The 23224-nt window shown below is 45.2% G+C and overlaps 2 protein-coding genes across 7 annotated transcripts in view; one reads left to right on the top strand and one right to left on the bottom strand.

The window, feature by feature from the left end:
* DUPD1 (dual specificity phosphatase and pro isomerase domain containing 1) overlaps positions 1 to 5951 on the top strand; it is a 30550-nt gene extending 24599 nt beyond the window's left edge. For both annotated transcript variants that reach the window (XM_032491573.1, XM_014557787.2), the window contains exon 4: positions 5343 to 5951. In XM_032491573.1, coding sequence (XP_032347464.1) covers positions 5343 to 5587 — 245 coding nt within the window. In that variant the 3' untranslated portion in view covers positions 5588 to 5951. The remainder of the gene's footprint in view (positions 1 to 5342) is intronic.
* Positions 5952 to 10629: 4678 nt separating this feature from the next.
* Positions 10630 to 23224, bottom strand: part of KAT6B (lysine acetyltransferase 6B) — a 158347-nt gene continuing 145752 nt past the window's right edge. For all 5 annotated transcript variants that reach the window (XM_032491570.1, XM_032491569.1, XM_032491571.1 and 2 more), the window contains exons 14-18: positions 20857 to 21088; positions 20369 to 20528; positions 19429 to 19773; positions 17004 to 17295; positions 10630 to 14434 (exon numbers count right to left, since the gene is read on the bottom strand). In XM_032491570.1, coding sequence (XP_032347461.1) covers positions 11901 to 14434; positions 17004 to 17295; positions 19429 to 19773; positions 20369 to 20528; positions 20857 to 21088 — 3563 coding nt within the window. In that variant the 3' untranslated portion in view covers positions 10630 to 11900. The remainder of the gene's footprint in view (positions 14435 to 17003; positions 17296 to 19428; positions 19774 to 20368; positions 20529 to 20856; positions 21089 to 23224) is intronic.

The raw sequence follows: 23224 nt of genomic DNA, 5'->3' as shown, positions 1-23224 counted from the left end.
AGGTTAGGGAGGAATAGAAGACATCAGCATGCATGGCATGGAATAAAAGCACGAATTACTTTGTGACACTCTTGTCTGATACACACCCATTTGTGATACCCCTGGAGCATCCAAGGGCTCTGGTGTCAGGTTGCCTGAGCTTGAATCACGATTCTGCCACTTCCTGGCCATATGACTTGGACACATCACTGCTCTGCACTTCGGCTTTCTCCTCTGTAAATGTGGGGTTACTAACTTTATCTACTCTGTCGGGTTGTGGTGGGGATTGACTACAATGAACACATAAAGTACCTGGAAGATATGGAGGGGTGGGGTAAGCCCACGTATGTGTTAGCTGTGAATTTCATGACTTGCAGGGGCGGGCGGGAGGCGAGGGTTCACACAAAAGAGTTTGAAAGCCACTGATCTAGAAAATGCCAATGCTGGCAATGCTGCCTTGGCTCCAGACCCTCACTCTCCCTGGCATCTAACTCAGAGAGAACCTCCTGGTTCCTCTGGTGTGGGCCGTGCTGGGAACTTGCTTTCTCTTCTGAACTCTCCTAAGAGAAGTTTCTCACCATCCAACACTGGGCCCCAAAGGGTGGTGCTTAGCAGAGCCACAGAGCAAAGAGGGAGCAGTGGCCTGAGTGTCTGGGGACAGGCCCTCTGCCTCAGGGAGGCCCACCACACGCACAGGGCTGATGGCATTAGCGCTGCTGTTGTAAAAGCAGAATTCAGCTGGGAGGAATTCCATCTGGAGCAGAGCACCTCCATCTCCTTTCCCCTGCCTCTCCCCGACCCTCCCTTCCCCCCTCCTCTCCCCTCCCCCTCCTCCCACTCTACAGACTTCAGGCTCCCCAAGGACTTAATGAACTACAGCTTTCGTCTGTTTCAAGTCTTTAGTCTTGACAGAAAGAATTACCCTTTTTGCCAGGGGAGGAAGAAACGCTTTAGTTATCAGCAGAGCTGGCAAGGGGCCAGGAGGCATCTGGAACAGTCTCAGGGGATTAGAATACCAGAGGAAGACATTCCACTCCAGGAGCACAGGCATGCCCACGATAGCCGGGGAAGCCTTCCCTGAACCCCAGGCAGCACTATAGAGGCCGCCCTGCTTCTTGCCCTCTGGCCTGTCTGGCCAAGGTGCCAAGGGAAAGGCTCAGCGGCAGGGATGGGCCACCTGGTTAGTCCGCAGAGATTCGTGAAAATGAATAGTGGTAAAAGTCATAGTTCTTTATGGGGCACCTTCTGTGTGTGTGTGTGTGTGTGTGTGTGTGTGTGTGTGTGTGTAGAGGTCACTGGTGGGGGTCCTCACTGTCAGGCAGGGTGCACAGGACTCTCTGGCCAGGGTGGGTGGGGAGAGAGCATCCCAGTGCCTGGCGTCCGGCCCTCTTGGATTTCTCGTGCTGCTGCGGCTGCTGATCGTCACTACTGTCCTGGGCGTGGTCCCGAGGGGGGTCAGGGTAAGAGGAAGGCAGGGGAGCACATCCACTCAGAAGTGTTCTTTGCCAAGCTGTTCTCACCTCCTTCCAGTTCTCCATAAACTCAGCGACGTCCACGAGTGTCTTCTTGATTGTCCTTCTGGGCCTCGAGCCTGAGACTCAGGAACAGGACAGCATTGGGGTCACACAGCTCAAGCTACCCCAGCAAAATCTACCCCAGCAAAAAGCTCCCACAACCACAGGAGAGGGCCACCACTGGGATGACAGTGGTGACAGTGCTGGGGACAGCCAGAGAGGCTAATCTATTACTTCCTGTTCCCAGAGTACAGGCGCCAGTAGCCACCACACAGTAGGGCCTCAGTAACAAGTTGCTTAGAACTATTTCCAGCGATGGCACCATCTTTCTGGGTGAACTCTGGCAAGTCATTTCACCTCTCTGAGACTGTTTCCCCATCTGTAAAGCAGGGATGAGGATAATGAAACTGGGAAGGTTGTATTAAGGATGAAATGGGATAAAGCGTGCTGATGCCCCAGGTGAGCTCTAGAGCGCCACCCGATGGAGGAGTGAAGGATGGAAAGCTGCTTCTCATCGGGCTCAGCAGTAGCCATTAAAGTGGCCAAAGGGAGCCTTTTTCTTCCTGAGATTCTTCTAGATCTCCAGTTTTCAAACTTCATAGTCTCAGATCCCTTTTACATTCTTAAAAATAATTGAACGACTCAAAGAGTTTTTATTTATGTTGGTTAGATCTACCAATATTTACCCTATTGGCAATAAAAACTGAAAATTTTTTAAATATTTATTCATTTAAAAATAATAAAGTAAACCCATTGTACATTAACACATGTTTTCATGAAAAATTGTATCTTCCAAAATAAAGTTAGGGAGGAGAGCGGCTTTATTTCACATTTTCGCAAATCTCTTTGACGTTAGGCTTATTAGAATTCACATGGATTCTTACAACTGCTTCTGCATTCAACCTGTTGTGATATGTTGTCTTGGTGGAAGTATATGAAGACAATCCAGCCTTACTCAGATATGTGGTTGGAGAAGGAGAGATATTTTAATGGCCTTTTCAGATAATGGTGGATATTCTTCTTTGATACTATACCAAAACTTGACAAGTGATAGGTTCTTAAAGACTAATTGTGACATGGAATCTGAAACCATATCAATAAACTTTATACTCTGTTACATGAAAAGCCATTGGTCTGTCTTGCACTTTTGAATGAATTTTCTTACCTGTGCAGAATCTTGTAACGTCTCATGTTGATCATGTGGAAAATATTGGTTCACTAAGTTTCGCTGGTCTTCCAAACATTAATACTTTTCATTGTATATTATGAAAAAACACATTTGTTAATATCACCGCCAATCTTAACAGAAAAATCTTCGAAGTATTATGAAACTGACAGTCTCACAGTGGTAGATACAAGTTTTCCAAAAATCTAATTTTTTTGCTTGAAAGCTTGCATTTCATCACTGACAAAAGATACTGTCGACGGTTTGGTTTGATGCAATAGGCTCACTTTGTTCACTTTTGCCAAATACCCAAGTTTGAATTACCATGGTATTTCTGTCACTCACTCTTTTAAGTAAAAATGGTGTTTCATGGAACAGTGGCTAATTCAGCCTGCAACTCAATTCATGGAACAGTGGCTAATTCAGCCTGCAACTCAATCTCCCATAAGGTTTTCCTTTAGATAACAATTGTCCTTTGGTCTGCAGCCAAAGTGCTTTATGCGTACATCCCATTTCATCACACAGGATATTAGGAAGTGTAACCAAGGGCTGAAATTTGATCACGTTAATTTTCACTGCTTCATCAAGGATATTCTTAAGGGAAATTGGCTTGGTTTTTTTTTCCCCCGAGAATGCTTGGTGGTGAATGCCATGATTTCTAGTACAGTCTGGTGCCTCTGCCTTGCTTCACACTAAGGCACCAGCAGCTCTGCCCATAGTTGCCTTTGTGCCATCAGTGCAAATGTCAACACGGTGGAGGAGGCAAGGATCACCATAGCACTCTTTTGAAAATAATGTTAACCCCGTAGATCTCCTGAAAGTGTCTTGGGAACCCCCAGAGTCTTGGATCCTGCTTGGAAAACCTCTGGTCTGGATGACAGTTTGGTAATCTAAGTTGTAAGAATATTCATCCCCTGGTTTTACCACATGACATACTAAAACTATTTTATTTTATTTTTTAAATCTGACTGTGTGATTTTTACTGAATTGGTTTTGCTCATGGCTGATCTGCTGCTGCTGCCCCATCTGACAATTGAGGAAGTTGAGGCTCCAGAGGCTGGGTGACTTACCCCACACCCAGGTGGTTAGTAGCAGAACTGAGTCTGGGGCCAAGGCCTGCAAGAGAGTAGGCCGGGGTTCTGCAGGCTCCTGAGGCCACGTGGATGCGCGCAGACTCCATGGAGCAGACGCACCCTCTGTCTCCGCAGCGCAAAGGGCCTTTGGGGGCTGTGGGGAGCTCTCTGCTGATCCGAGGACGAATGCAGCAGCACTGCAAAAGGTGTAGAAAGCACACATTCCTCGGAGTCCACCTCCAGCCATGGATGGGACGGAATGCATCCTGTTTACAGTGGATTACAGTTCATCCATACAGAGGAACTCTACGCAGCCATGAGAAAAAATAAAGAGAGAACTCTTCACAGACTGATAAACAAAAGTCTCCAAGGTATATTGTTAAATGGAAGAAGCAAGGTGTAGAAAAATGTGTAAAGCTTACTACCTTTTGGGCAGGAAAGAAGACAAAAAAGATGATTTTCCTTGTCTATGCACAGATGCTTCTCTGGAAGAGGAAATTGGTAATACTTGTTTCCTTGGGGAACTGAGGAGCTAGGTGGGAGGGGGGCTTTTCAATGGGCATCATTTTGTACCTTCTGAAATTTGAACCCTAGTGGATGCCCTATTCAAAATAAGTAAGCATTAAGTAAATAAATACTATGGCTATGAATATGTTATAAATATAAATCAATTAAAAGTAAACATTAAACTCAAAGTTATTTCTCCAGCACCCTGCTGGAGTTCTCACTTGGAGGTGCTTTGGCAGGTAGTGTCATAGAAACGATTCCATATTTGATCTGTTCCTTTGGCTTTAACCCTGTGCCCTGTTTCCTAGGCTTAGTCTTGCTAGCTCTAGACCTTTTGTAAAAGAATGTTGCCTTAGCCTGTCTGGGAAATTGGAGAGCCCATTCTCAAGACTCTGACCTTTAAGGATATTAACACTTTTGCGCTTATATAAAGGTAACAAGTTGCAGAATAGAAAATAACGTTTGTTTTGTTAGAGTTTTTATAGGGACACCATGACCTGACTCACGTGGACAGCTGCAAGAACAAAGAATTCCTACAGCAAGAAGTTCGCAACAACCAACCACACCCCCTCCCCTTTTTAGTATAAAAACAGCCTTAATGCTGGCTTGGGTAAGATGGTTCTCCAAGACATTAGTCTGCCATCTTCTCGGTCTGCCGGCTTTCCAAATAAAGTCGCTATTCCTTGCCCCGACACCTCGTCTCCAGATTTACTGGCCTGTCATGTGGTGAGCAGAACAAGCTTGGACTCGGTAACAGTAGGAAGCATTGGTTTCATTACCTCCTCTTCCTTACCGAGGCAACAATAATAACATCTGTGATTTACTGAACTTTTAATACGCACCAGTCTGTACCAAGTGCTTTGCACTAGCTGCCTTCACAGCGACCTTATGAAGAAGATGCTGATAGTATTCCCATTTTACAAACGGGGAAGCTGCGGTTCCCCACCACTCAGTAACTTGCCCAGGGTCCTACAATAGTGGGGGAGAGAATCAGGATTTGAGCAGGCTCTGCCTGAGCGCCCCTCACCTCCTCCCCACGTATGCCCGAACTGCCAGGCCACTCGCCTACCAACGTGGGTTTTTCTTCTCCCCACTCCGTTTCAGATAAGATCCTGGTTCACTGTGCCATGGGCCGCAGCCGGTCGGCGACCCTGGTCTTGGCCTACCTGATGATCCACAGGAACATGACCCTGGTGGATGCCATCCAACAAGTGGCCAAGAACCGCTGTGTCCTCCCCAACCGGGGCTTTCTGAAGCAGCTCCGGGAACTGGACAAGCAGCTGGTGCAGCAGAGACGACAGGCCCAGCACAGCGAGGATGGTGAGAAGGCTGGTGACAAGGAGATGTAGGGCCCCCCTTGTGGATCCTAGAGAATGGAGGGGGAGGGCTGAAAATTACTCTGGCCTGTGGCTTCGTGTGTCACAGAGAAGGGACGTGAAACCAAAGCTTGACTCTTTCCAAATCATCTTAAACTTCCCGGGTGCAGGCTGGTGAACAGGGAGGGGTTCACAGCTGCCTCCGGGACAAGTCCAGTGCTTGGCTTCATGGCAAAATGGGGCAGCCGGGCTTCCCAGGAGAACTGGGTACAGATGAGCATGCAGTTCTGCACAAAGGCACCCTTTTGTTTTGCTTTGTTTTTGTAAGATGGAAGCAGAAAAGGACTTTGAAATGTGTAGACATTGTGCTGTGATTAAACATTTAGCTTTGTCTGAATGTCATACTCTTAAAAATAAGTTTAAAATACAACTTTATTTTCTAACCACAGAAAAGGGCCTGGGAGAGCTGTGTTTCAGGAGAGTCTGCCCTGCTTGTTAGTGAGTCTGCTCTCTGGGGGACCTGCATTTCCTTACCGGTTCCTGTAGCCTCTTTTCGATGGAATCCCAGACTCAGGTCACCATCGGTAGATGCTGCATTCTGGAAGCTGCAGAGAACAATTCATCCAGTAGGGGTGGGAAGTGGGGGTCCTGAGCCCTTGCACAGAGGCCCCTGCTTTAGGCACCCCACCCTCCTCAGGGAGCCAGGGCTGTTCAGAATCTTAGCCAGAGCTGACAACTCAGAAAAATTCAGTGAATTCTGGTAAATCTGGACAAGAGTTTGATTTTATACTTTTGGAAGGAGACCCCCTTTGGGGGACCAGAACTCAGGGAAGCGCCTTGGATTTTGATTCTAGTCAAAGCAACACGGGCTTGTCTTCAGTCACAGCAGAAGGTATTTGCAGATGTGCTTGCCCTGGAATAGGAGAACCAGGCAGCCGGGTGAACTCAGCTGTAGGTTCCCCAGCCCCTGGGAGCTAATAAGCCAATCACATGACTGTGTGACGCTCAGTCTTGAGGAGAAAACAGCAGCAGGCACCCAGCGGGTAGAGATGTCTTCTAGAACCAGGAACCGGGAGCCAGACACAATCCGAAGAGAGCTGCTGATGGGGATGCCAGCAGTCAAGGACCAGCAATCAGAGCCACCAGAAAGCATGATAAAGGCCTATGGGGAATACATGAAAAGTGGCCTAATCCTCCAGCTTGGTTGTGGCTTTCAGCAGAATGAAGGAGGACATTCTTGATGGAGGGAGGATTGTGTCCAGGGGCTCAGCAGCGATGTAAAGCCACCTGAAGGTGACCCCATGACCTTAGGTGGGCTGCCCTGCTTTTGTGCCAGAGGACAGGGCCTGGGGCCTGGGACCCTGTGGCCAGTAGGGCTCCCTGGGACTGCCCAGGATCTACTGTGGGAGAGTCACCTTGGCCCAAGGGGGATCAGGTCCTCACAGTGACTCAGATTTGGGTGTGATCAGAGCCATACACACAGGCTTTTGGGAAAAAGATGTAGAACAAAAAGGACTCTGGCATCATAGTGGCCCCATGATAGGATACCCCCTCTAAACTCAGTCATTTCCTGGGTCTGATCTAGTCTGCATCCAGAAAGACATAAATATTTCCATTTTAATGAAATGTTACCTTTATGTACCACAGTAAAGTGTTTACATGTAGTTCTCCATATGTAGGAGGGAGAGGTCCCGGCCGGTGTTCTCCTGGGCTCCTTTGGCATTCTTGCTCCACCTTCCCACGTGCTCCCACCTGTGTGTGGGGCTGAGTCCTGCTGAGGAAAGTAGAAGCAGGGAACTTTGTCAAGTCGGAGGTCTGGTCTCTTCAAGTTGGCTCCTGGGAGCCGGGGGGTAGGGAAGCAGGTGCTGAGGTGGAGCAGCACCGGGGACGGGCTAGGGGAAAACCCACTTAGATGGGGTGGTTGAGGAAGACCTGAGATGGGGTGAGCTGAGACTTGAAGGAGAGCGCCTTCCTACCAGGGAGGGAACATTCTAGGCACAGGGGGACAGCACAGATGAAGGCCACGAGGTGTATTTCTGAGGAAAGGCTCCCAGTGGTGTGTTTGAGGCCATCTGTGATGCTGGAGCCTGTGCAAGAGAGGGGAGGTGGGTACAGAGGGTACTCCAAGTGCAAAGAAGAACCACAGAAGGGTTTTAAGCAGGGGAATGGTACCATCTATGTTTTACAAAGATCACCCTGGAAAGAATGAAAAAAAAAAATCAGCCTGGCAGAAGTATGGAGAATGAATTGTAGGGAGACACAATGACTAGCAAGGAGGTCGTTGAACTGTGGACAGGAAAGAGGAAGACAGTCTGGACTAAGATAGTGCCAGGGCGCAAGCATTCACGATTACTGATCCTGGAGAAGAGACAGAGGCTGCTGGGATGGGTAGGGAATTGGAAGATAGAGATTCGGTTTCTGTCCATAGTGTTTTATTACTGAGATGGGGTTAACCAGGGCAGAAATCAGGGAGGGGCTGGAGGTCACCAGTTATGTGGTGTCTAAGACATACAAAAGGTGTCCTGTGTCACTTCACCTTGAATCTAGGGAGAGTGCAGAGGAATGTTCACTACGAGATATGCTTCTAGGTGTTACCTGTATAGACAACATAGTACTGGGCGAGATAGTGAAATAAAAGAGGGAGGAAGCCCCAGCCCTGGGTGTCTGAGGGAGATCCAGGAAAGAGGATGGAGGAGGGAGAAGGAAAACCAGGAGTGTGGCATGTCGGAAACCTGGGTACAAAGAAACTGAAGGCACTGACTGCTTCCTAATTTAACAAGCACTTGTACCCTGAGTATTGACTGTAAACCAGTATTGCTTGTAACAACGAAGTAACCTCTATTTGTATAGGGCTTAATGGTTTTAAAAGCATCATGTATTCATTAGCTAAGGCTTTAAATCAAAAAGAGGACAAGTTAGGGCCTTTCCACAGAGTGAAGTGTTCTAGGAAAAAAGAGCTGTGATTGAGCTCACAAATTTTAGCTGAGTGTCTGGGCAATTGTTAGCTTCTTTGAGCCTCCATCTCACGTGAAAATTGGAGAAACGGGCCCATTTCCTGCACAGGGTGGGTGTGTGGATCACGAGGGAGGGCTGTGTGTGTCATTAGTTCTTATGACGTTATTTGTGATATTATTTGTGAGCCATTATTTCTAAGATGAAACGTCAGTGAGAAAAACCAATGCCTTCCTTCTGGGGTAGGCACCACACCCACTGTTAAAGAGGAAAGGCTTAAGACACAACAATGTAAATCAACTATACTTCAATTAAAACAAAAAAGTAAAGGCTAGCAACTGACAACCACTTAAGACTCTTAAAAATGAAAAGAACACATTACTGGGTTTAAAAGATGTGGCCTGCTAATGAATCTCAACTCAATGGTGACTATTTCAGTCCTGATGAACCCAAGTTCCTGTTTTCCAGGGTCCTTGGTGTCACATGTAGGTCTGAGTGGATTTCTCTAAGGGAGAGCAGGTAAGCAAAGAGCAGCGGGCAGGGTGTTCTGAGGCCACTTCAGATCAGCAGTTTCTCCCCACCTCAAGCCTGTCTGTCTGTCCATGAATGCGAGGACTTGGAGCCAGCAGAGGGGCTCCCGAAACTGGCTGTGCTGCAACACCTAGGGAGCCTGTGAAACACCAGGAGTCCCCAGTGCTGTTCTGAAATTCTGGTGTGGCAGGTCTGGGGCAGTGACTGGGGCTTGTCCTCAAGCTCCCCGGAGGACTGTGAGGCAGGCGGAGTGTGGGAAGCCCCGGCGCCACACAAACCGTAGTGTGGTTACAGGCCATTGCGACACACCGAACACAGAGGACAATCTCAGTCCCCAAAGAACCTTACTTAACCCAAGAGGAAAGGGACTAAATCTAAGAAGGAGGTTTCAAGGTCGGGCCTATGGGAGGTTCTGTATCGTTTCCCATCAGCTGGTTAGCAGGTCCCCACTCCACCTCCCAGGCAGGGGCAGCCTCTTGCCTCATGTGCGGATCCACCAGGCTAAGGTCTTGCAGCTCCCAAACTGACTGAGCAGTTGATTCCAACAAGCTGCACACCACAGCTGCCCACTCTGAAGGTGGGTGAGAGGTTTCCTTTCCTACAGCCACGCACCTTAAAGATTCTCTCCTCCCCTTTGCGACGACAGACTTGTAGAAGCGTCTTCTTGGAGGCCCTCCATCAGCCACTACAGACATTCCCGTAACTTGCTATGCAGTTGTGGGGAGAAGGGACCAAAAGATAAAACCTTGACACCAAGCCCAGCATGCTTTGTGACTGTGAGAAAAAAGACACGAGGGGGCGCACAAGGCACGGCGCTGCCAGGCATCCTCCCTCTCTCGGGACCCACGATGCCAGGCTGTGTGCACCACCCAGCCTCCTGCACGGGGGCTGAGTCCAGCCCTCATTCCTAGGCTTGTCACCTGAATAAGCAAATGTTTTAACAGTCAGACAGAACTTTCTCTGAATGCTATATGATAATGTTTGTGAACACTGACTTTCTCTTTTGGTCTAAACTTGAGACTCTAAAAATAACATCCAATCACTCATTCACAACAGAGCGAAACTTGCACGCCTTTTTTGAGAAAACAATCTTTTAAACATACAATCCCTAACTGGGTGCTTTTGTATTAATCTTTATAAAAATGAAGTTGGCTACCGCTGGACTAGGCCCTGAAGGGAGCTGTTACAGACTGTACAGAGGAGGCAGCTGGATATTCGGGCAGGATCCCTTTGCAAATGAAGATCAAAGTCAAAAAGAAAAAAAACAAATTCACTTTATTTTAAAGACAACGACTGGCATACAGAAGGTATGCACTCGCATAAAATAAAACTTTCATGAAAAGCATTAAAATCCATTATAAATTAATTTATTAAATAGCTATTTGGTATATGTGATGGTTTTATTAGATAGTACTCTTATTTATTGCCAACCCCCTCCCCCAAAGTCAAAACAAATCAGAAAATCTCATAACCCCGATTTACACTAAATAATTTATTTTCCCCCAAAATGTGTATGTGTTCTGAGATGTGACACAGGATACAGTCCAACTGGTCATTCTCTATCAATCATAATATGACAGGACACAAGAGGCTAAAAATGGCTCATCATAATTTATTTTATGTTAAAATGTACAGCTTTTTTTGTTTGTTTTTTGTTTTTTTTTTTTTTTGAAGTGACTGACTAAAAAGAGAACAGATAAATACAAGAGTGTCGCTGGCTCCTATTTTATACAAGGATTACGCCTCCCCTGCTCGGCCCTTACAGTCACCCTGTACAGGTACAAAGGCTACAAAAAAAGGAAGCAATATAAACAGACACAAATAACTTTTTTTTTGCTTTTTTACATGCGATTTGTAAGCTTAGTTTGAGCTATTCACAAGCTACTTCTCTATTTTTCCTTAAAAAATAACTCCGATATTTTATAAAGATAGAAAAATCTACAGATGGAATGAAAATGTAAAGTTAGAGGCATTTCCATAAAATAGCAACTTTACACCAAATTCACTATTTTTTTTAAATCCTGCCAAGTATTTGGACATATATGAAATGTTTCAAAACCTGACAGATAAACACTGAGATATGCTTCATTCAATAAACAGAAGTCTGCATTTATAAAACAGAAAGCTGCCTTTTTTTTCCCCAAAGAAATCTGTCACCAAAATGGAAAAGGGTCTCAAACTTTACACCAAACATTTAGCAATAAAACCCTTTTGACTAACCAAATGGGAACAGCTTTTATAGCTCTTTACAGTTTTATAATTAACAAAAATATAGTTTTTTTTAAACCCTCAAATTAGGGCACCCTAATCAAGGCAAAAAACTTAAGAAATGGCTTACCGTTAGCACAACACTTGTACAGTACTACAAAATGCACTGTCACTAACAAAGACATTAGCGGCATGCTGAAGTGTCACCTCAAACAAAATATACAATAACTGAAATGCTAAAGGCATTTACATGGAGTGGACAGGGAAGAAAAAAAACCTCTAGGTTCAGTATTAAAACAGATAATCTGAGGGGTGGGCGGGGCTTGATATCCACACTGTTTGAAGGAGGCAGGCACAAGCAAGTGGCTGCCTCCAAACTGTAGTCCAGAGAGGCCTTCCTTAGCAGAGAATTTCATATAAAAGAAATAGAAACAAAGGTACCAAAAAGGAAAAAAAAAAACGAAGAAAAAAGAAAAACAACTTGTATAAGGCTTTCTGCTGCATACAGCTTTTTTTTTTTTTTAAATAAATGGTGCCAACAAATGTTTTTGCATTCACACCAATTGCTGGTTTTGAAATCGTACTCTTCGAAGAAGGTATTTGTGCAGATCAATCCAAGAGTGATGCCCGGGAGTTCTGTGACTGCCCACGTTGCCTACCTTCTCATGTAGGACCCATTGAGAGACTGCTTGGACATGCCCGTGTTCATGTAGCCGTGGTGCCCGGGGGCCGTGTACATCATGTTACTGTGGGGCGGGGTCTGCATTGGCTGCTGGGCATATGGCTGGGTCCCCATCATGCCCATCTGCATCTGCATAGGGTACTGGGGCGTTTGGTTCATGTAGCCATGATTGCTGTGGTAGCCACTGTTCATCATCGGCTGGGACATGCTGTACCCATTCATGGCGTTGAGAGTGTTCATGTTCATGTTCACAGAGTTGACGTTGTAGGCTGGGGATGGCATCAGGTTCACACTCATGTTCATGCCTCTTTGCATCGTTAAAGTCCGTGCAGGACCCTGCATGGCTACGGTCTGGGAGCGCCCATAGATTTGCGACTGATGGGTGGCAGCAGCTGGTGACAGAGATGCCGATTTGGTTCTCATGGACACGTGGCCCTTGCTGGCAATCTGGGTTTGCAGTCTTTGGCTGTGGGAGATGCCAATATTTGATGCAGCCATGTTCCGTTGCAAAAGAGGCGGTGGCAGATTCATCGGAGGAGGAGTCAGGTTGGGGGGTGGGGTCATGGTAGCTTGTGCTTGGGGTCCCCCGGGGACGGAGTGTGGAGACTGAGAAAGCTGAACAAGCCCTGTGTTACTTAATGGTGTGGACAAAGAGGCACTGTTTGCATAGGAAGTTACAGCAGCGGAATGGCTGTAAGGCAATGAATGATCAATAAGTGTATTGGTTAACTGCTGTAGTTTGGCAAGGCTGAAGGTGGCTGATGGCTGTGGGTAATGCCCAGCCCCAAAATCACTCTGACCCATTCGTTCGTATAAGCCAAGGTTGGCGTTGCCGGTCTCGGGGATCTCCGCCAGCTGCATGGGCGGTGTGAAGTTAGCAGCCATGCTACACTGAGCCAGCTGCTGGCTGCTGCTTGGGGGCCTCTCCACTACGCAGCCTTGAGGAGACTTGACGCTGCAGGTCGGAGGGGAACTGATGCTGGTCTGCTGCAGCATGCTGCAGCTCCCACTGATGTTGGACATCTGCTGGGTGACGGCACAGCTGCTCTGTGTCAGGTTGCTGGACGTGAGGCTGCTGTAGGAGCAGCTGTTCTGGGAAGAGCCGTTTCCACAAATGCTGCCACCCATGGTAGAATCATAGCTGCTCGGGTTCTCGTAGTTCTCGGTTGTGCTCTCAATGCTGCCCAGGTCACTGAATCCGCTGTCTACGACTTGCTGAGAATGATCTGAAACTGACGGGACATCCATCATTGGACTGGTTTCCATGTTCTGCAAAGAGGGCACTGAGATGGCACTTTGATCTGGGCTGATTTGGGCATAGCTGTTCTCCAGGGCGGGGACACTTGGGCTGTTGACAGAACGTACTGACTGGCCAGGATGGGAGTGGACGGATGAAACAGGGCTACTGTGGTCTGACTGTTGGCAGTCGTCCAGAGTGGCGGCGATCGGTGGGCTTTGGTCTGCGTGCGTGTAGTTCTGTAGGCTTCGACAGGCCTCTTGAGTCTCAGCGCAATCCTGAAAGCTGTCGTCCTGTTCGCTGTTCTCCTGGGTCAAGGACTGAACCGCTTGGACGGTCTCAGAGTCGATTTCCAAGGTTGCCGTGTTTCCCTCTTTGAACCCAGAGTCTACTTCCTCGCTGTTCTTTTGGTCCTGCTTCTGCGCCTGTTCTTCTGGGGGCTCCTCATCAGATTCAGGTGCAGTTTCAGTGGCTCCAGCAAGCTCCTTAGGTTCACTGTTACACGAAGCTGCAAGGCCAACGCCACAGTCCATTAGGACCTCTGGGTTCGAATGACTAGGCTGGACACTAAGGTCTAAAAAAGCCTCCTGGTTTTCCAGTACTTCTTTGAAGGCTTCTCTGGGGCGTCCTTCTTTCTCCGCTGCGGCAGACTCCATGTGACCGTCATCTTCATCATCTGCATCGTGGCCCTCGTTGTGAGATGGCTCCTCATCCTCTTCTTCCTCCTCTTCATGATCATCCAAACGCACAGGGCCCTCTTTGTCCATGCACACTTCTGGTTCCTCTTTATCCTGGCTTTTCGCGCCACCAGGGTCTTTTTCTACATTTCCTTCCTCTTCCTCCTCCTCCTCCTCATCTTCCTCCTCCTCCTCCTCTTCCTCCTCCTCAGGTTTGATTAGATCGTCTTCTGGTTTTTCACCCGGCGATTTATTTGGACTTACAGGTGCACAGGTTTCCTCCCTTCTGTCTTCGTCCCGAGGCAGCAGGGGCTCCACGGCTTCCGTGACCTCCTCCTCAGTCCTGGTGGGAGTGGGGCTGGTTTTGTCCTCTGGAGTCTCCTTCTGTTCTTCCATCGTTACCTGGTCGTCAGGCTCCATGGGTGTTTCTGGCGGGGTGTACAAGTTCAGTTTAAATCCAGTCTTCCTCTCTTTGTTTGGCCTCCACTTGGATAGACCCCGCTTTGTTCCTTTTGGCCACTGTTTGCACTTTAGAGGTTCAGGATTGTCTCTACTGCCTTCTTTCAAGTTATTTGCATCATCATCCATATTGTCTTAGCAAGGAGGCAGAGAGAAGAGGGGAGGAAGAAAAACAAAGTCTTAGAAAGCATAACCATGAACAACCTGAATTTTACTTAGCAAACATTGCTTCCAATTTAGCATTTTAAGAGTTGATGCTAAAGACATAATCAAAAAGACTAATATAGAATAATATTGTGGTATAAACTGAGTAAATAACCTAGGTCCTGGGAAAATAAGACATGCTATATACACTGCACACCCACACCCTACTCTTAACAGAGCTGTGCTTTTTATAGGAAGCACATGGATACAGGCAACTATAATAAACTCATTTGAGTTTTAACAAACAAGACATTCTCTGATGCAAAAGCCTGGAATTCCACAATGTAAAAAAATCAACTAGAAGGTTTGCAAATCAGGAAATACAGAGGAAAGGGGTTAAAGCCAGCTCATATCCAAATCATCACTGTGAATAGAAGCCTAACTCGCATATTTATCCTGAAAAAGTGAATTTCTGCTTGTGGACATTTACTGGCTTTAAATGATCTCAGATGACATTATTTACTTTGATTTGAATGTTCTCTCTGGCATAAAAATAAACTATGTACCTCTGATGCAAATGAATAAATAAATACCCAAAACATAAATACATCTGTAAGCTACTCCAGGATCATCATTTCTGCACGACACAAATGATAATGTAATTTCCATGAAATTGTTGAACATTTAAAATACAGGTATTCTTTTTATCACTAATTCTGCCCACACTGTACTTTGGGTTAATCTGCAAATGTATGGTTTGAATATTAAAGTAAATAAGAAACAAACCATAACTGTCAAGTTCATTTTAGCTCAGCTAATCTTTTTACTGTGCCTGTATGCACACAGGAATATAAAGAAACACATAAATATATTTATATAAATATAAGAGAACAAGTAAATATATAAGTAAATCCAAATATGAAACACCCAAAGCTTAATGATCTTTGTAAAATTAAAGATCGTAATGATTTCCTGGAGAGGTCAATTTAAAAGAAAAGCTTCACAAAGAGAAATAGCCTTATTAGAAACACTATTTTGGAGAACAAAAACAGGATCTAATAATTGGTGTGGAACAGAGATCCCTTTTGCCAGAACACAGTGATTTCTAACCCAATCAGTGCAGAGAAGGGTAAGCTCTTAGCTCATTTATGTAATAGAAGGATTACACTTAAACTCACCTGCAAGTTTTACATTCAAATTGGGTAGCTGAAAAGATATGTGCTGTAGACTGATTTCTTCAGAAGTGCAAAGTACAATACCCAGTTAACAGACATCTCCAGATGTTCAAATCGTTTCAGTTCTACTCACACGAACAGGGAGCAGGCAATGCCAATGACCCTGGAGTCCACATTCTTACGCCACTGGACCTACCAGCTTTTGTAGGAACACCCCTCTAAATCAGAAGATGAGTTTTCCAATCACTACTTTTTAAGAAAGAAGATCCTGGAAGGAATCAGGTGTAATACAGCCACTTGGAATTTTTAAAGGCAAATGGCACAAAGTGGAGAATGAAGGCAGTGATCATTTGTGTACAGGCTCCTGAGAGGACAGCTAAAAGGTGGAAAGAAGGCTCAATTTCCACAACAAAAAAATGACCTCTTTCTGCACTTTGTTGTTCTTTGTATGTTTATTTGCTTAAAGAAACTAAAGCACAAGGCTTGGTTCCTCTGTCCCCAGGGTAAGATGTCCTTGCTTCAGCAAAATATGTATACAGCAACAGTATTCCTGTTAATTAAGAAAGTCAAGGAGACGCTTGCTCAAGGTTCTTAAAATTGGGGCTTTTCAAAGGCAAGAGGGATAACCCTAGGCTGAAATAAGGTAAGGTTTTAAATAGAGTCATTTCGACTGCAGAGTAGAGACTGTCCCACAGATCCTCAGGATTCAGCTGGGAGCACAAGTTCCTAGGCCGACAGGCAAGGGATGGTTTCTTTTAAGCAGGGCATCAAAGACAATTAATGTGTTTAGCATTGTTTTTTAGAAGATGGGGTGGGGTGCTCCTGCCAACAGCAACTATAAAACAGTAATTTGAAAGGAAGGACAATTTCCTGATTTCCGCATTTCCTCTATTATCAAAGCTAATAATGATAGTGTGGGTAGGTTTAGATGATTCTTGATAAGAACACATCCAAAGACACCAATGATTATAAGATGCACCATCAATTTATTAATACTTGTTTTTCAGGGAAAATGAAACTATTCCTTTCAATGCGCTCACATCCATAATAACATACACCTTGATTTCAGAAATACTAAATGTGGGAAAAAAGTACATACCAGATGTGTGTTTCTTATTGAGACTGCAAAGTTTTTGAAGGTAAGCCAATTTCTAGAAAGATGAACCCACCCAGAGGGATGTTCTGGCCTTAACGTTTAACATAAAATCCAATTCCAGAAAGAAGGGACAGAATCTTTTATGAATGAGAACGGACAGGTGAGCACTTATTTCTGGTGGGTTGGTACAACCTCAGAGGTGCCTCTGGGTGTGACTCAGGTGCCTGCTTTTTGGCAGTAATATACAGACATTCACAAGGGTAAGGTCTTTATAATTCTTCCACTTACTTCTACAAGGGTCAGCATTCTTATAGCAATGATTGTCTTTTCCTTCCTCTTCCTCTGTTTGTCTTTTCTTCCCAGACTGATGCTGGAACGCTTTTCTCAGGACTGGCTTCCCACCATCCTCCTCCACCTCAATCTCACAGGTAGGCTCCAGCTGTGGCATTGGCCTCTCTTCATCTGAGTTGTCAAAGGGCTCATTCAGTACTTCTGTCGTCTCAGAAATGGTCTCAGTTGTTACACTGCTGTTGATCCTCCTGCGTTTACGACCCCTTTTCTTCTTTAGTACAAAAGGCCTCTGAAATTAATTCCAAACAGAATACATCAGAGCTCATGAGAAATTAAATCACTGAGTCGATAAGCAGCAAACATATACTGAACATGTGTCTGAGAACCTTACATGTAGAGACGCCTGTGATGCCTTTGTACCTAACCTTCCATTTGATGTTTTAACATCCCTCTCGGGCTCCTACTACACAGGCAAGTGTTTTCCAAATAAAACAGTTGTTTATTCAAGCAGATGCTTTGAGAGGGAACATCCTAGCAGCTTAACTGTAGATTTTAAAAGCCAAGGTTTGCTTTTCTAGCATGTATTTTCCAGTAGTACCTGCTGACTTCAAAATCCTGTACATCATAGTTATCAAGGCATCGCGGACATCAATGTTTCTATAAATGCTGTGATAATTAACTAGCCACTGGGTCACTTGTTTTAATACTTGGTAACTGTTCCAGGAGCACCTACGACGTGTAAAGCACTGTAGGATACATGAGAGCGTACAAGACCAGCCTACCTGCTCCCCATTTCACAGGACTTCAGGAACAATGAAAAGGAAGCAGGAAAGGGCACTTGAAGAATTACTCTACTGTATAAAATGCTAACAGTCATGTGCTGGTGGCTATAAGGATGTCAGAAACTGATAATCTTACAAAATATTTTGATGTGGAAGGCATCTAAAGAAAACTTAAAGCCATGTGGAACGTGTCTTATATAATATTAAAAAAAAATTTTTTTTTCTAATTGCACCAGGGGTTGCAATTGACTCTCCATAATTACAAGTATAAAATATTTTTCCCCCAAGAAGAAAAATACTCAATGATACAAAATTCAGATATAAGAATAACAGGTAGATTTCCTGCTAAAATGTGATCTGTCGATAATGGGTCTAAAAAATTACTGAAAGTACACTGCAAAGAAGGGTTCAATATGCTTGGTTAAACTCAAACTCCAGGTAAACTGTATCCAAGAATTATTGTGTCTCACATTTTAAACTCTGAATGTTCACTGAAGTGTACATATAAGCCTGACAGCCATATTCTGTGATTTCATATTTATGATTATTAATCCCCCCAGTTGGCCTGTTCCCCCTAATCCACTAGAACCTTCCCCATGAGTATAGGCAATATAAAAAACTGTTTCTTTAGGTTGAGTCCACTTATGTGACAGGAGTCCATATCATGCCTTGGATAATCTGGTTTTTTGATGTTTTGAAAACAAATTTCTTTTGTTAGATATACAATACATGAATACATTTTCCTTGTTAAGGAATCAAAATATCATTCATGAGCCTAAAATCCCCTTCATGGGATGCTCCTTTCCAGCACCTGTCCCCAGCTGTCCTTCCACTAGAAGAAGGCCAGGCTTAGATGACAGTAAACTGGGCTGGGCATCAGGACAGCAGGCTCCTTGACAGACACCACGTGGGATGACCTTGCGGCAGGGCCTTCATCTGTGTTACTGCTGTTAGCCTGGGCTGTCCTAATAATACCTGGTCCCTCTCTATGACACAGGTAGACACTGAAGACAAAGGTATCAGATCTGGGTAGAGCAATTATCTAAAGGCAAAAATCAATGTTGTACCTTCCACACAGGGTGTACGTATCTAAGAGAAACCACATGAGACATCTCAGTATTGTGTCCTGGGCCATAAATGCAAAATGAAGGGCCTAAACTACTTTCTAACAATTCTGTGCCAAGAAAAGGAAACAGAATCGGAAGAGCTGGGCTTGGGGTCTGAGCACTCACCTGGTTCTGGCTCCATCTCTAATGAGTTGTGTGATCTTGGCTAAGTCTCCTGTCCTCTCCAGGCTGGGGTGTTTTCATCAAAGTTCACTGAAGGGTGGTTTAAGGGCCCTTTTCTGTCCCCATAGCCTGATTTACTCTAGTCCCACAAACCAGCAGGTGGCAGTAACTACCAGACGAGAAAGCCAGTCTGCCCCTGGTTCCGTCACTGCACTAACAAATGTAACAGGGTAAACACAATCATGACCGTAAGATAAACGATGATGATATATGATCCGTGGGCCTGGATACAAATAAACTACATCTAAAGAAGAGAGAGTGAAACAAACACTAATAGACAGAATGTCTGCAATGACAAATAAGATCTGATTGACACTGACTCACAGGCTGGGAACCTCAACAGACACATACCTTTCTCTTTATGGCAACTGACTGTGGTTTAGTCAATCTTGGAGGAGAGCTCTGAATATTTTCTTCTTCCTCTTCCTCTTCTTCTTCCTCCTCCTCCTCTTCCTCCTCCTCCTCCTCCTCTTCCTCTTCATCTTCCTCCTCTTCCTCCTCCTCCTCTTCACTGCTCTCTTTAGACAGCTCCGTCAGCTGCCCTCGCTCCCCTGCCACTGGCCGGCTCTCCGGGGAATGCACATATTTATTTTTCGATTGTACTTTTGCAGGTGATTGCCTACTGGTGGCTCTAGATGACAGAATTTCTTGCTCCTCCTTCTCCCAGCAGCTAGCTTGCTCCATCAGCCGCTCAGCCTAAGGGGGGAAGGGTAAAAACAGGGGCCAGTGAGAGGGCAGCTATGAGGCCAGAGCCTCTAAGGATCAAAGGCAAAGGATCTCTAAGTTGTTTCTGATCAGGCTAGTCGGCCAGCCAAGCAGCACTCCAGCTGCATCATCTCAGAACTCTTTTGCATCAGTTAGGATAACAAATCAAAGAAGATTGGGTTTCATGGGATATTTAGCAGTATTAATGATGCAGCGAATTGATTTGAGTCCTTTATCATTACATTACATGCTCACTGGCATGGAGCACTTTAAGCAAGTTCATAAACACAAAGAATCGATTGACATTGCAGCCTTGGAGCTCAGCATCAAATTTGATCTGATTACATGCTGTCAGTGGTGAAAAATGCTGCTTTGTGATCAATGATAAATGTTTCATTTTTCATAGTCAATTCAATAAAATTATCATGTCTTACCATGCAACCTCAGTTAGGATAAATTAGTGCCTTATCATTTCACAAGCTCTCTCTACATAACTAAGCTTTTGACAAGGATGTTAATGACTTTCTCAGCTTAAAAATGCTGGAGGATTGAAGTTGCACAACTCAGGCTGATGAAGCCAAATTACCTCTTTTTCAGCCTCTCGCTCTTCTTCAGAAACCGCAGCATTAGAAATTAAAATTGGGGTCCACCTCAGACTCTCTGGATCAAGTTCATTGGTCCGGGAACAGGTTTTCAACTTTTCCATGTGGCCCAATATCAACTTTTCCCGTCGAATGATGACAAATCTGTAATGTGAGGAGGCAGAACAAAGTGCAATCAAGAGCTGAAATTTCACTTTGCCGTCACATATTGATCTATGTTATTAGCACTAATATGACCTGGAAAAACCAGAAAGCTCATTAATGAAAAGGTACAGCAAAAATGAAATCTGACTAGCAAAAAAATAAATAAATAAAAGGGTCATTTCCTGTTTTCTTTTTAGGAGAAAGGTTTTGATAATACCATTGGGGAACCTCTTATCTTTAACTGGAATGAATCCACCTAACTTTAGGGACCCTTTCTGGTGTGAGATGCTTGAGAGGCAGTCGGGGTCGCTGGGGGCACAGCACTCACCTGCCGTCCCGCTTGTCAATCATGTGGAGGTGCTGCAGGGTGGTGGCGATGTCATGTGGACACATGCCCGTGGCTCTGCTGATGGCCTTGATGCTGATGTGCCTCTCGTGGTGGTGGTAGAGGTACTCCAAGATCACGCTCTTCCAATAGGCCAGGTAGGAGAGGCGGCCCAGATCAGAGAGTGGCTTTTCAGGAGACCCTGCTTGGCCTTCTCTTCTGGAAAGCAAATAGCCTAGGGCAGAAAAAACAAAAGTCGTCCTCACTGTGATGTATTCTGACACTGGGACAGGGGCCACTCGAAATAAGTTGCAACAAGATAAAAACATCACATCAGAGAAGCACATTAATTTTATGTACAGTCTCATCCTTACAGTGATGTGATCTCCACGAAGTTTATGCTCCTGAACCTTTGCCAGTGGCACTGTAAGTCAGTTCACGTGGCAGACAGCAGCATTCCAAACATACACTGTGGCATATTTCACAAAGCTAAGGGTGAAGACATTACTTCTGTTAAGTCTCAAAATCCAAGGCCCCCAGCTTAGATTCTTTCAAAAACTAAATGTCAGGCATTTACTGAGAAATCCTGTCAGGGGGACCACCCCAAACATTAATGGGCAAGTTGTTTTCCACAGGAAGGACCGAATGACCCTTTGACAGCTGGGTCTTAATAAAAGAGAGGGGCCTCTGTTGACTGGGATTCTATATTGCTCGTTACATTTAACTAGCGGCTGATCTGAAGCTTTGTTTTAGGACTAATAAAAGAATGTCTTTTAAGTCAACTGCTGTAATTCATACCAGCTCCACTAGCTCTATTTTCACCTCTTTCATGGAAATTAATTTATAATCTACCCCCAGAACATTGCTCCTACAAAGTAAAACAAAACAACCTCCTTAAAACAGTTTCATGCATCCTCAGAAAAATCCCCGAGCGTGGTAAGCTTCTGAATGTGCATCCCACAGCATTACAGTGAAGGTTCCTTGGCAAAGGAACTTTAAAATGAGGCAAACTTTAAACCCACTTGAAGGTAATGAATGAAAGCTGGCAGCTGTCTCAGTAATTAAGAGCCACTTCTGGAGCAGAGAAGAAATGTTATAAACTAATGATGTCTACCTTGCTCTAATTATCTACTTCAACAGCCTCACCTTCATGAACTTTCTAAATTTAAACAAACATCAACCACATACAGTAGGTGGCAGCAATTACAAAATCATGCTGCTCTGTAAACCACCCAGATCTTCAGCATTTTTCTTCTTTATCTACATTTCCAAAATGGCTGCATTTTCAAGAATTTTCTCAATTTTGGATTTTTTGTTAGAAGGAGAAATCAATGCCTGTGGAGCATTCTCCTGCCTCTCAACATCTCTGTAAATAATGCAGAAATAGAGAACAAGAAATCCAACCCGATCTTGGTATTTTGCTTTTGGCATTTTGATGGTTTTAATCTGAATGCCATTATAAAGAACAGGCATATATTCAACTTTAGGTTTTGCTGAAGTCTTTTGACTTGTCTCTTTAACTCCTATTTAAGTGCAAAGTGTCTGACTGAATGCAAACAAATACCACAAAATTTTACAGTCAAACCACCATCGACTCGTCATTTGGCTGCACACACAGACTAGAGAGCAGTGTGTCAGGAATGCTAACGGTGACGGCCACTGCCGAACCCAGCCCCGATCATGCCCTGTCAATGTGGAGAAGAGCTCTGTCACCAGGGTACAAAGGGTGCCCAAATCTCAGAACACAGATAATTGGCACATCCGTCATCTGCCTCCTAAGTGCCTGGCACATGCTGTGAAATTTCCTCAGTCGGCTGGAGGTCCCAGCTCTGTACTTCTGGGGCGGGGGTGGGAGGAGGGTGGAGCATGGGGAAGAGAACTGTAGGATTGTGGCTATGGAACTATCTCCTTTTGTCCAGAGATCGCACAATTAAAAGTCTCCTGCAGTGACTGTGAAATTCCTTAGCCTCTCACTGGTTCTTATCTGAACCCCAGCGCTGGGGACAGAAAGCCTGCCTCAGCCTAGCAGGATTTCTGTATAACCACAGTGGTCAGAAGATGGTATGTGCCCTCCCTACCTTACATCCCCCACTGCAAGGAGCAGCCTTACCCAGGAAGCACATGTAACCCTTTGTTCTGTCTTCTCTTCCCACGATTCCTCCTCTGGGCTAAGAGGATGCAGCCAGAATCCCCCCAAAACATAGTTTACCCAGCTGTTCATGTTTCCACACCCTGAGGTAGTACACACACACCTTCCCAGGGCCCGAGACTAGACAGACGAGGCCACTGCAACTCTCGGGCAACCTGGGGTCTGTGGGAAACATCTGGGCATAAACCTTTCAGCACCTGCTGCTCCCACCATGGTAAGTGG

The sequence above is a fragment of the Camelus ferus genome, chromosome 11, assembly GCF_009834535.1.
Source record: "Camelus ferus isolate YT-003-E chromosome 11, BCGSAC_Cfer_1.0, whole genome shotgun sequence".
Classification (NCBI taxonomy): Eukaryota; Metazoa; Chordata; class Mammalia; order Artiodactyla; family Camelidae; genus Camelus; species Camelus ferus.
This window is presented reverse-complemented; position numbering and strand designations above follow the sequence as displayed.